Source organism: Danaus plexippus (genome assembly GCF_018135715.1).
Source record: "Danaus plexippus chromosome 3 unlocalized genomic scaffold, MEX_DaPlex mxdp_30, whole genome shotgun sequence".
In the NCBI taxonomy this organism is placed as follows: Eukaryota; Metazoa; Arthropoda; class Insecta; order Lepidoptera; family Nymphalidae; genus Danaus; species Danaus plexippus.
The window spans coordinates 1,532,146-1,545,004 of record NW_026869845.1 but is presented as its reverse complement, the minus strand read 5'-3'; the positions used below and the strand labels follow the sequence as shown (position 1 = coordinate 1,545,004).

At 29.8% G+C, this 12,859-nt stretch overlaps 1 protein-coding gene and 1 long non-coding RNA gene across 2 annotated transcripts; one reads left to right on the top strand and one right to left on the bottom strand.

The window, feature by feature from the left end:
* The first annotated feature begins 43 nt into the window (after positions 1-43).
* On the top strand, positions 44-7,524 carry LOC116768769 (uncharacterized). The gene is made up of 2 exons (XR_004353397.2): positions 44-564; positions 7,138-7,524. It is a non-coding gene; the product is annotated as an uncharacterized LOC116768769 (long non-coding RNA).
* On the bottom strand, positions 6,676-12,551 carry LOC116768732 (uncharacterized). The gene is made up of 14 exons (XM_061526902.1): positions 12,299-12,551; positions 11,853-12,071; positions 11,291-11,482; positions 11,062-11,196; positions 10,654-10,785; positions 10,290-10,492; positions 10,005-10,128; positions 9,700-9,927; positions 9,208-9,267; positions 9,033-9,140; positions 8,744-8,888; positions 7,992-8,135; positions 7,613-7,769; positions 6,676-6,851 (listed from the first exon to the last, which is right to left on the bottom strand). The coding sequence occupies exons 1-14, from the start codon at positions 12,520-12,522 to the stop codon at positions 6,841-6,843; spliced, it is 2,082 nt and encodes a 693-aa protein (XP_061382886.1). The 5' UTR covers positions 12,523-12,551; the 3' UTR covers positions 6,676-6,840.
* Between the last annotated feature and the right edge of the window lie 308 nt (positions 12,552-12,859).

Sequence of the window (12,859 nt, the reverse complement as noted above, 5' to 3'; positions counted from 1 at the left end):
GAGCACTGGCGGTAGCAATGTCGCACGCGGAATGATGCTGCCGATCGGCGCTTCCATTGCTTAATTATTAATTAACAGTTATTGCTGGGGATTTTTAATAAAACATTCGCCCTGACTATTGGCACTTAGATTAGCGTTGAGGGAGTAATGGCGCATTTCAACAATTTCGGTTGTTATTTAATTGAAGTCAATTTAGATGATCAGAGTCTATTTAGGTTGGTGCTGGCACTCGCCAACGGGATCTCTCCTTCATTGGGCTCATTGGTGACTTTCAGACAACACGAATTGCACTCGCTGATGCACTTCTCGGCGCATTTGCACTTGCACACGAATATGGGTCAGGGGATTGCACACCTGTACCAAGGTAACGTGAACAAGGAGAAGAAAGGAAAGACTTGACCGCCTAAACCTCAACCAATTCTAAGTGTTAAAAATTACAGCCATCTGTCAAGTGTAGATTATGACAGGATCTATTGTAATGGTGTGTTTAACAAGTTTACAGTGATGTTTGATGTTGTGAACGTTGAATGAGTCATGACACCACAAATTGCCTTCACGAAAGATGTAAGTATGACTAGTGTGATCTATATTATATATGTTTATATGTTGGTTTTTAAGAATACAATAATAATATGTTAACATTTAGGTATTACTTAAAATCGCTAAAAATAAAGCCTGTATAAAAACATACTCACTAAGTTGGGAGTAGGTTTACCTACATGAATTCATTCGGGCGTTTTTCATTGTAATGCCTCCTTTGTTTTTATGTCAATACAAAATACATGATAATAGAAATCGCACTAATAACATACAATATTCTTAAAAAATTTATGTTGTGACGGCAATTATAAATACTTTTTATATAAAATTTCGGTCATCAGTATTTTCACCCGTTTTCACTCGCAAAATTTCTCTATTTTACCTATACTTTAAACATATATTTAGAAGATTTTAAGTTTTAAAAATTATATTAAACTCAAGTACTTCAGTCATATAGATTTTAATAAAAGGAGTTAGTATTTCCATTTAAACTTCCCTTCCATGTTATATTGTAAAGCCCAGAAGTTGTCTTAACGATTTTGATAAAACTCACGAATATAAAGTAAAATATTTCATAAGAGTATTATACTCTTAGCTTCTTATCCGTGATAGCGAGTCTCATTTTAATATGTTGTTATAAAGATTTCCTCTTTCGTAGTACAGTTATAACTATGCTTACTATAAGTATCGTCACGTTACATACTAAGCGTGATACGTATCTTAATTAATAACTGCAATACATTAATGTGCGAAGATCTGTGTGTAAAACGCTCGGTGTGAAGTGTGGCGATGTAAGCTTATAATACCTAGAAAGATACCGACATCATGATCGAGTACAGACGGTGAATAATTTAATTATGTACCCTAAGCCCTTTTAATTAAAGAAGAACTAAAATTTGTAAGATTAAATAATGATTATAATATAAAATCTAAAAGGACTGCTTATTACAGCTCATCACATGGCTTTAAAGCTTTTGTATAATATTAAAAAAATCTTTTAAAAATATTATTGATTTTCAGCCAATACATTTACTTTCATCCCGGAACCAATGCAAATTATACATATTTGGGACTATTCCAAAACATATTAGCTCTTTCCTTGTGTCAAGTCATAGGAAACTCATAGGAAAGGTTTGACGAACTTCTTATGAGAGTTTCAAAGCATAAAACTAATGATCATTACACTCATGTTTAAAAAACATCAGCAACTGTTTTTAGCAGAAAAAAGTTTTAGGTAACAAAACCAAATCTATCATATCATATCTGCGTTGGAGGCAGATTGACAGAAGAAATTTAAAACTCAATAATTTCTAAATTAATGACTCTTAAGGTGATTTTTTTTTACAGTGATTAATTATTTATGAGTTTAATTTATTATTGTAAAAAAATCACCTTAAAAGTCATTAATTAAGAAATCATTCAGTTCAGTTAAATTTCTTCTGCCAATATGCTTCTAATGCAAATACGCGTAATTATCCAATTCTGGTTACGCGGATTGCACAATCCCCGGTAATATTGTTAATATATTTTTCTACCTTGTCTAAGGTCCCGTAAAGGCTAAGAGTTTATTACTAACTTCTGCAGACATAGTTATGAGTAAAACCAACAAAGAATTGTGATAACTAAATAAAATTTATACACTTTTTATTATGAAATTATCATAAATTATAACTAAAAATGTTTGCAAATAAGAATGAAACTCTCAAATTTACTTCTTCACAATTTCACATTTAAATAATATTCAATCGTTTCTTAACAACTTTTATTATTTATAAATAATACAAGTAGCATTAAGAACGGAGAAAGTTTTAGTGAAATAAGTAGACACATAACGTTCGATGTTTTCTTAAACTGATGTAAAAATTTATAGGATATTAAATATTAAGGGCATATGTTTATCAAACTTATATAAATGGTGCCCGAAAAGATTTGAGCGCGTAATGAGGCAGTTATTGGCTTAATTGGTTTATTTCTAAGATGATTTATTATTAAAAGTATTAATTTAAAGACATACACACAGGCAGAGTCTTTTTTTTTTTTCATTTTAACCGATGATTTACATAAAATAGTAATCCTTTTAGAAAAAAAGGATATATATTATGCGTAAAACTTACCACTGGCAGAATAATGAATACCCGGTGGTTTTTTACGAGATGTAATTATAAAAGCAAAATATGTTAATTATTTTTATAACATATAACAAAATAAATTTTTATAATTTATTATTCTCTATAGATTATCAAAACAATGAAATTACGAATATGCATACTATGTTAAAAAAAAAAATAACCACATTTAAACAAAATAATGATTTAATAAACATTTTTTGAAACTACGAGTACATGATAAAGAAGGAAGGAGAGGGTAACGAAGGATGATTTAACTCAAATATATCGCAATGTAAATATTTTAAGAGTGTTAAGTCTATTAGACATGTTCATAAGATATAGTAGTTTAGTCTACTAGCTATTGTATGCGTTTATTGAATTGTCGTCTGCTGTCTCGATGGCCATATTCAATTTAACACGGACCATCATAAAAAATTTATAACTGCAATATATGGTGAAAATTAAAAACGTAAAACTACTAAGAATATAAAGTGTGTTAAGACGAAATAACTAACATGTAACATAAAATATGCAATAAACGAACGATAACACGACTGTTAAATGTCTATTCCGATAGAAATAACTTATTGAATATATTGTTAGCCTTGCAAATGTTAATGTTAGTCCACTAAAATGTAGATAAGATATAAGTTTTTTTCGAATTATGGAAATTTTGTGTTTGGAATTCTTCTTTAAAAACTTCTTTTTTAAGAAAAGTTTATGCTATCGTTGATAATACATTTAAATTCGATATTCGTTTAATATAATGTCCGAATATTGATTGATTAAACCGCGTTTGCAGTTCAAAAGTTAATTGTGCCAAATAGACTTTTTAAAATAGGTAACGTATATTAAATTTTACACTGAATGGTTATATAAAAATTATGGAGATAACCGTACAGCGCGATTAATTTTCTTGTCATCTTGTTTATTGGTTTTCTTACAAGTCAAAAAAATCTACATAAAATAAAATTTAGTACCTACAAAAGTGCCTATGAACCTATATTTTAAAAATTACACGTTGTATGGAGAATACACAAAAGCAAAAGTCTTATTCCTTTATCTGTTTAACTCCTGTGATTGAAGTCATATAGAGATTTGTTAATTATATATCTGAAAGAACAAAAATATTTAGTATTTACATATGTTCTCATAATATAATTGAAAATAATAACACTACATAATTACGAGGAGACTACATTAATAATTATGAGTATAGAATATAGTGTAATTTTATTAATTCTAACTTATTTATGTAAGAAAAAAAAAAAAAAAACGAAAATTAAAAAAACTGAGAGCAGAAAACTGTAACTGTGTACATCTCATACGGTAACTTATTTTATTAATATATGTATTTCATATATTAATGAAATATTTTTGAATTCACGTTTAGGATTAGATTCGGTTATTGTACTTGTCTCATGTTTTTGTATTTTCACTTTGTCGAACAATTTGATTTTGAAGTTTCGTAAGTAATGACATTTTTTTTTTTGTTGTAAATTACATTATACATGAATTTGACTAGTAAAATGTTTAAGAAAAATTGATGTTTCTTAAAAATTATATAAATAATTCAAAATACATTACATAACATCTTTTTCAAATTATCCTTTACGATTAGTTAGGTTAGATTTGTTTCATTCAGCTTGCCGCGCAGGTTTAAATATTTTTAAGTGTGACCAGTATTTAACCTTAATGGCAAAAATAAAGCGTCGTATAGATTTTGTATGTTTGAAATTTTTGTAAGAAATAAATGTGAATCTGCTTAGCCGAATAAACTTCTTAAGGTTATATAATACATTGAACCCGCATAACAAGCATCAATCGCATTTCACAACACTAACGGCTATTCTTTTCTTCGAATCATTTGTTGCTTGATTAAGTAATGTAAGTTTTAGATACAGCTGCAAGATTATATTCTTTTCTGATTTTATATTTTCCTGCACAATTGGAGTCACTTTTTTTGTTAAGGTTGCGTTTTTCTGTTTTTTTTTTATCCTTCACTTTTATCTACTATAAAAATATTGTTTTTCAACAATAGCGTTTATGTTTTAAAGCCAATTGAAAAATACATTATAAACTTAAAACAGGATCAATAAGTATGGCTTGATATTAGTTAGGGAATTTTTTATACGCTTGAATATCCGTGACCCATTTTTGATTTTATTCTATTTTATTAGGTAAAAGTCCTTAAAACACATTACTTTTTTTTTAATAAAATATTTTTTTTATAGAGAACACTTTTTGCAACTAATAAGTCATTTAAAATTCTCTATTAAGATTGAAGCAAGATCATAGAAAACATGTTTTATGGTATACTTAATTTAATTTCTTGTTGGAGATTATAAAAAAAAATAAAATTCTAGTGAACAAAAGTTCTCTGTAACTTGAATTCATCAGTAAACATGACAATGTCAGTATTTGAAACGTGAGTCATGTGACTGAGCGTAGGCGCTTCACATAAAATCTTTCTGTGGACGAAGCGACGCTGAATCTGCCGCCCGTTCAATTGAAGCCAATTGGTTTAATTGATTTCAATTGAAATGACCTCGCGCACCGGCTCCCACTTCTAGCTTGACACTTTTACATCTATCTTTTTTGGAGTTGACATAAAAGCTATGATATACGTCAGTGCCCTCTAGATGAACCCAATAAAGAGAAGCCACTTGTTTGCGTTTCGTCTACCGTATTACACAATCGTTTTCAACGATAACACTACGTTTAATAAATAATACAAGTATTTCCATAGCATTTTTTTTCATTATTAGAGAATACTGCCATTGATTTAAAAGGCGTAACTGAGAATTATTATTCAAAGTAACATAGATATGTTTTTGGATTATATAATATTCATTTCAATTTTTTGGACAAAAAAAAGAAGAGCCAGTGTGCACGGGCCTTAATTGAAATTAGTGGCTAATTATATATTGCATGTGTCCGCAATTGCAAAATATCCTTAAAAAGACACAGCATACATTTTGGCACGTGTGCTGTCCGGTCCACAATTGGTGTTAATTAGGAAATGGCGCACAGGCGCGCGAATGTCTTGAACTATGACGTGGGCAGATGAGCGCTGAACTAATTCATGGAATTCCCTATTTAAATTGTAAACACATATTTAATGTTACTAGATAGCATTTGTCACAACTACATTAATATTAATGTTAACAAGTCAAAAGAAACAAAACTCTGTTACAAATAATAACGACAAAATATGCCTGATATGTGATGAATATCAAACAAAATAAAACAACCATTTAAAAGCTAATAGAGCGTCAACAATGAAAAAGATTTTAAAGCATTTATTTCATTTATTATATATTACACATTAATGAATACATAAAGTAATTTATGAGGTCATATTCGTAGTGGTATATGTTTCTTCTTTCTAGTCTTTTTACCTTTCGCCCCCCAGAAACGCATAAAGTCTCGCCCGAAGCTCTCATTCTCTTCGTCTTCTATTTTATCTAAATCTTCATCGTGCAGTTTTTGCATCGTACTTGTGGTGACTACGGAGTCCTTGTCTTCAATCCCCGGTATCATTTGAAGTTGTTCATCAAATCGTAAACGCTTTGTTTCTGTCATTCCTTTATTGTCAGCGTGTACTTCGCATGTCACCGGTATTTTCTTACCTTCTCTTGGCGTATGAAGATCGTAAATAGTGTTTTTGATCTCTAATTCCCCATCTATATGTTTAACGTCTTTCCTATTATCATTTTCATTGTCAATAGAAAACGAATCATTTTGTGATAATGTTCTTGATTCTTTCGAAAATCTTAATAAATTTAATTCACTGTCATGTTTTATAGAATCCTTTCTGAATTTCGACCATGAACTGAAACAGTACGGATCACTTGTTTTTTCTTCGTCTAATTGCTTCATATCACCTGTTTGCATGGCTTTATCGTCGCAGGCCGATTTTGTGATATTTTGTAGCTCTAATTGAGTAAACGAAAACAATTTCGCTGGTTCTTTCGTCGTAGACTGTTCCTTAGCTATTTTGTTATCAGGTAATTTCGCTCTGCAATGCAGGATCCTCAGACAAGCCCTAATTGCTTTCGTACAGAAATTCCCTTTATTTTTCTCCGCATGTAAAAATCTTCATAAAAACCATCATCTTCAAAGTAATGTCCTGGATATGCGTGTTTATTGAATGGATCATCATTGTCATTCGGAGAACGCATGACCGACTCTAAGAAAAGCCTGTGAAAAAAAAAAAATTTACAATCGACGTGAAGTTTAGGGATGTGAGATTAAGAGTTAATTTATAAATAATTATTGCTAATTATCCTTTTATTTTTTAAATATAGATCGTGAAAACGATTACTAAGTAATTGAATTACTTTAAGCTTTTAAGTCATGAACTTAAACATTGACAATTTCGAGTATTTTCATTCATGTTTCGCCGCCGCAATTATCTTATAAGCGATCAGTATTAAGGTCAATGATGATACTTTTGTTATATACGCAACAACTAACTCATTTTCAGAGGACTCGGTGTAAACGAAGAAAGCGTCCGACACTCTGGGCACGCATCGCTTCAGCCAGTACGAGGTTATGTAAAACAATGTTAGTATAACAGCAAGGAAGGTGAACGCAGCGACACATACATTATGTTCAATTCCATGTGACGTACCGCAAGTGAGACGATCTTCGTCGTAAATCTCTGTATTATTGTATTTATTTCAACTTTAGATTTTCAACCTTAAGACCGTAGGTTTTAAATCTATTTTAGTTACAAATTTATATTTGGACACATTAAAACATTCGGTTTTCATTGAAGAAGCAAATTACTCACACTGTTATGTAACCTTTTGTTTATATTTATTTAACATATAGAATGGAAGATATTATTAAATAAATATATGTGATTTAATTTAATGTTTTTATTTGTAAAAATATTGTTAATTTTATAAAAACGGGATCTTTTGTTTAATATTCAATAGATAGAAATATTTTTTTACCATTAGAACCGCAATTAGGAACACCATCGCATGTATTCAATGAGTCTATGCATACTCTAGTCCCGATTATCTGACACTCGAGCTGATTCGAGGGACACCGCGGCGCTCCGCTCATGAGGGTCTGAGCTGGTGTCAGAACCAACATCATTTGATCTAGCTGTTTAATTAATTTTATGTACTATAGAATACATGCATAAAAATAAATTGCTTTGATTGTAAACTATAAATCAAATCGTTATATGAATAAGTAGCGCGATTAATAAAAAATCATATACTTTTTATACACAAGGATGATATTTAATTGACATGACATACCTACGTATCTCTTAATTTTTGGTAATGGCAACAATAACTTTAATTAACTTTAATTCTTACTTACCGTGAAATTGCTGATGGATATAACGATTCTAGAAGAATTGAAGAGAAATATCTGCCTTTTGTTTGACTCGCGGTAGTCGCATAAATTAAATAGCGCTGGTCCTACATATTGACGTAAATAGCGAAGTACTACACGACTTCCTATCTGTATGAACAAATCTATTTGTGATATATGAAAAATAAAATATTTATGAAAATATTTTAATTCACATACATAATTAAAACAATATTAATATATGATACTACTATAGGATACGTAGCATCTTACAGATATATAAAATAAAAAAGATTATGAACATAAAATAATTTCACTATACAAAATTTTTATTTGCAAATGTTAATTTTTCACGATTTCTTAAATTATCTGAAACTACTAATACTTTATTAAATTTAGGTAACTATTGCTTTAAAACACAATATACTGTTTGAAGGACTAGTCTTTACGTCAAAATCCATTCTCCATAGTTAATTAAGAATAAGAGAGTTGTGAATGAAAGAATCTTGTAATTATATCATTGCATTATAAATGTAAAGTTAAGACAGTAGTTTCGTTTGTAAATTAAAGTAACATCACAAAAAAAAAAACTTCCCCGTGTTTTGTATGGAATGAGGTAGTAGTACCTACGACATTATTAACTACCGAATCAATAAAAATTTTAGAAAGGCATATAAAAAAACTTATTATTTTTATGAAAAACATAATATTCTATAGACATTTGATGTAAAGAACTGATATGGGGGTACACCTCTTACCTCGTCGTCTTGTAATTCAACAATCCTGACAATTTCCTGTACATCATCGAGGACCGGCGCTTTGGTCTTCATCACCGGTTTCCTGGTCACGTTCCGTGGAATAGAATCGTCTACCTCCAGCGATTGTATGTGCCGTTTCTTTTTCCTTATTTAGAATAACTTTATTACCATATTTAATAAAAAAAAGTTATGATTTTAAATTTGAGAACGGTTAAAACAGTTCGTACTGCTAAGGTTAATTGATAATTGTGATGTATTTATAATTTTAATTAAAAACCAACCTACTCACCTTTCTTTAACAGCTTTGTTATCGGTTTTATTTAACACAACGGCCATCACTGGTGCAACTTGAACTATATTTTCCCATGACTCATGCCCAACCAACGCCCCTTTTTCACTTAATAAGAAAATACATGATTAAGAAAAGTTACAATAATTTCGAATTAGAATAATATGGGACTTACGATCTTCTCGTTGGGTCGCGTATCTGATTATTATTGATAGTTGTTGTATTTAGATTTTCTGTAAATATTATAATCATTTGAATTGCTTCTAATGATGAGGTCTGCCTAGTTAATATAAAAAGATATAAAATTGCAACTGCTTCAATTTGTTTACTTATATGGAATATTTTGGGAGACACGAAAATTGAAAGTTTATCACATTATTGCATTGCAAATACAATATCATAACGAATGACAGCTTGATATATTAGCGGGAAGAAAACAATATAAAATATTGTAAGAAACAAAAATTGATTATTATTGAGTTAAAATTTCTTATTTTATATACCATCATATATTGACTCTTATCAAAATAATATAAATAATGTGTGTACATATGAAGTAGCTGGTAACATTATTTTAAAATGTCACTTCAATACTAAACAGATTATAAACATTCGTTTTAGAAACTTCCTATTTAGACTAGGAAAGGGATTAATTTAAGTTCATACCTTAACACTGTTGATATTGGATCCTTTTATATTAGAGTCCATAATATTTTTCTTATGATTTTCAAGCAGTTCCTTATTTGTATGTATAAAATTATTTGTTATAGATGTTTCTGTTTCAAATATATGTTCTGAGTCGGTATTTAATTCGTTCAGTCTTGAAGACCTTTCCAAGCCAGATTTTGTTTCATATTTCACGTCTAAAGTCGCTGTTGTTTCAGGTTTAGCTTTTCTACAAAATATGAATATAATTATTGATATCGTGTTTTTTTTTATTTAATAAATTATCGGAAATTTATTTTCATTTACTCTGATTCCATTGCACCGGATGTATCTTCAAGAAAATTTGAATATAACGACGGCTGTATATTTTTGTCTTCCGTTGTTAATATTCCCATTATGTTATATGCTGATATATTTGGAGCTAAATACACTGAAAATAGATGTTTTGTTCCTAGATTTAATTGGATCAAAATGTTTTATTCCACATAATCCTTATTTTGGAACTTAATAAAGATTTTTATGTTAAATTTGCTAGCCAGCATTCGGAAGCAATTTTGCTGCATAAAAAAAAATTATTACAATAATCCTTACCACTAGAGTTGTGATTTATATTAGATATAGCACTCAACAGTTCGCGAATACTTTCGTTTTGGAAGATTGTACTTTCAATAGTAGTACTGTTCAGTGAATTCATAATACCATGAAGCAGTTGATGTGAATCTGTATAATACTTTGAATGGATAGTAGGTAGAAGGGTTTCTGTGTTGATTTTTAATGATCTATCCGTAAACGGTCTGAAAGATAAGACACTCTTGTTGGATATAGCTACTAAAACCTTTGAATATTACCGTTATAAGTTCTCAGTTTACGTATATTTTTTGTTGCTTACAGAAACATATAGAAATTTTATCGAAATAGTTCGAATAGTTAATTATTAACGAGAAAAATATCGTACTTCATGTTGTAATTTGCAGTGTTTGGTCTTAAAAACATGACGGTACTTTTTTTTTTGTGACGATATATTTTTTTCGCTTTCCAATCTCTCCTCCTGGACGTTTTCTTTTTCTTAGCAGTATTGAACATTAACCTAAAATTATTTACAGAAACATTTAATAGCTTAAAATAAATATATTATTTATAACGCGATACTTTTTAATATTTATATTGATGAAAATTTATAAAAATTGTTAAATGGAAATAGTCTCAGTTACGCCCTATTATAACAGTCTGTTGATGAAAATTCTTTTTAAGTAAGTAAATCCATATTAGAATTTTAATATTACAAACAGATACTTCAATTTTATTTATTTGTATAGATTAAAGATTACGTGGACACACAATGTAATCAATTCTTTGTGTTTACCGAGGATCCAATGTAAATTCTCTCACGCGGTAGTCGAGATCGTAGCGGACCTCTCCACCACCGTAACTATTTACTTGTGGTCGTAATGAGAACTGTACCAACGGCATTATACTTGTTTCATATTCAGTTCCTTTCCTTATTATTTTTTAAAATATTGTCAATGTTATGATTAATAAATTGTAATTATCATATATATATAATGCAGACAAAACATATAGTTATTTGCTACCTAGGAGTGACGTCATAAATGAAATCGAAGAGTTCGTCAGAGTCTTGCGTTTCACGCTGCGGCCCTAATTGGAAGTTTCCGGAGACATTCACTATGGGTACTTCTATTGTATAAAATTGCTCCTCTTGAACCGTACTTTGTGTCTCTGTTTGCGTTAAAATCATCCCTCTAGTTGTTGTACGTCTACGGGTTCTATAATCATTGATTAATATTTTACTATTTACATATAATTTTTGGTACCTAAAAAGCATACAAAACTTGAAAATTAAAAGACTTTCAGTCAGCCTAATGTTTATGTCAATATAAATTATGACAAATACGATAAATTTCAAGCTTTTCTCTCTTACTTTCACATACATACATTTATCGATTATAGGATAATATGAGCGCATTCCTACATGCACTGATGAGTTTATTTTTCTAAAATTTTAAGTAACTGGTTCTGAATGATACAAATTAATTTTTTATATTTAAGTGACATTATACCTTAATTGAATAAACAACTTGGTCGCGCTTTTCCGAAAAATCATGTACAAACATTAAATAATTAAATTTATAATACCTTAAAGTCGGTGGTTTTGTAGTTTTTAACGTGTAAAACTGAGTGTAATTCCTAACAGGCTGTTGAACTAGCGCTTGCGGAATCAGTCCCCAGTAGCCGCCGAAAGTTTCCCCGAAGTCATAAACAACTAATTGTTCACCACTCATGGCACAGGCCTCGAACAAAATTGCCTCTGACGGCATTTGAACAACCAGAATTATGTTATAACCGGATTCTGCTCTATATTGACGAAACATTTATAAAAGTCATTCTTTATTGTTTATTAAATATTTATAAGAGATACAGAAACAAACAAAGGACTTAACATAAGAAAGACTAACGAATGTAGACAAATACCTACATTCTTGAAGAGGGAAGATTTTGATAAAATAACGATTTTAAAATAACATCATATTATATGAAAACAATTTCAGATATGCAGGATTCAAGATATGGACTTCTCTTACCTTACACTGAAGGAACAACTATATGGCACCTCTAGACGAGATAATTGAATAACATAAGAATTAACGTCCATGATACGTTGTCCTAAAAACACGGAAGGTGCAACTTTGCGCTTGCAATACTCCGAAATATCTGTCCGATGCACAAACTTACGAGATGCTTCAGCTATATATGATAGCATATTATAAAAAAGGCACAAGTAAAGTGACAATACTTTAAGATACATTTCGTCTAGTTATATACTAACATACGAGATCCAAAGCCACATAGATTTTTGTTTTCCTTTGATTTTTATGTATCCAACCCAACCAATATTTAATGAATTAATCCAACAAGATGGTTTTATTTAAATGTGTAGTCGAAAAAGTCTTAGATATCATTTATTTGATTTAGTGGATGTAACATTTCACTTTCGCAAATATCCTCTCTTTTTCCTGTATAAGCTATTATATAAAAATTATTAAATTAATAGATATAAATAAACAATATGACCACAGAAGTATTTTACAGCTCATGGCCGTATAATAGTCTGCCATTGTGTAATTTCATTATTTATGACTGGA

What these genes read in the sequence shown, in the direction of transcription:
- LOC116768732 (XM_061526902.1), bottom strand. Translation starts at nt 12,522, where the DNA reads ATGTATCTTAAAGTATTGTCACTTTACTTGTGCCTTTTTTATAATATG. An exon ending in ACAAAACCACCGACTTTAAG is followed by an intron (nt 11,483 to 11,852) that starts GTATTATAAATT and finishes CAATGATTATAG; the next exon opens with AACCCGTAGACGTACAACAA. An exon ending in TATCCATCAGCAATTTCACG is followed by an intron (nt 7,770 to 7,991) that starts GTAAGTAAGAAT and finishes TTAATTAAACAG; the next exon opens with CTAGATCAAATGATGTTGGT.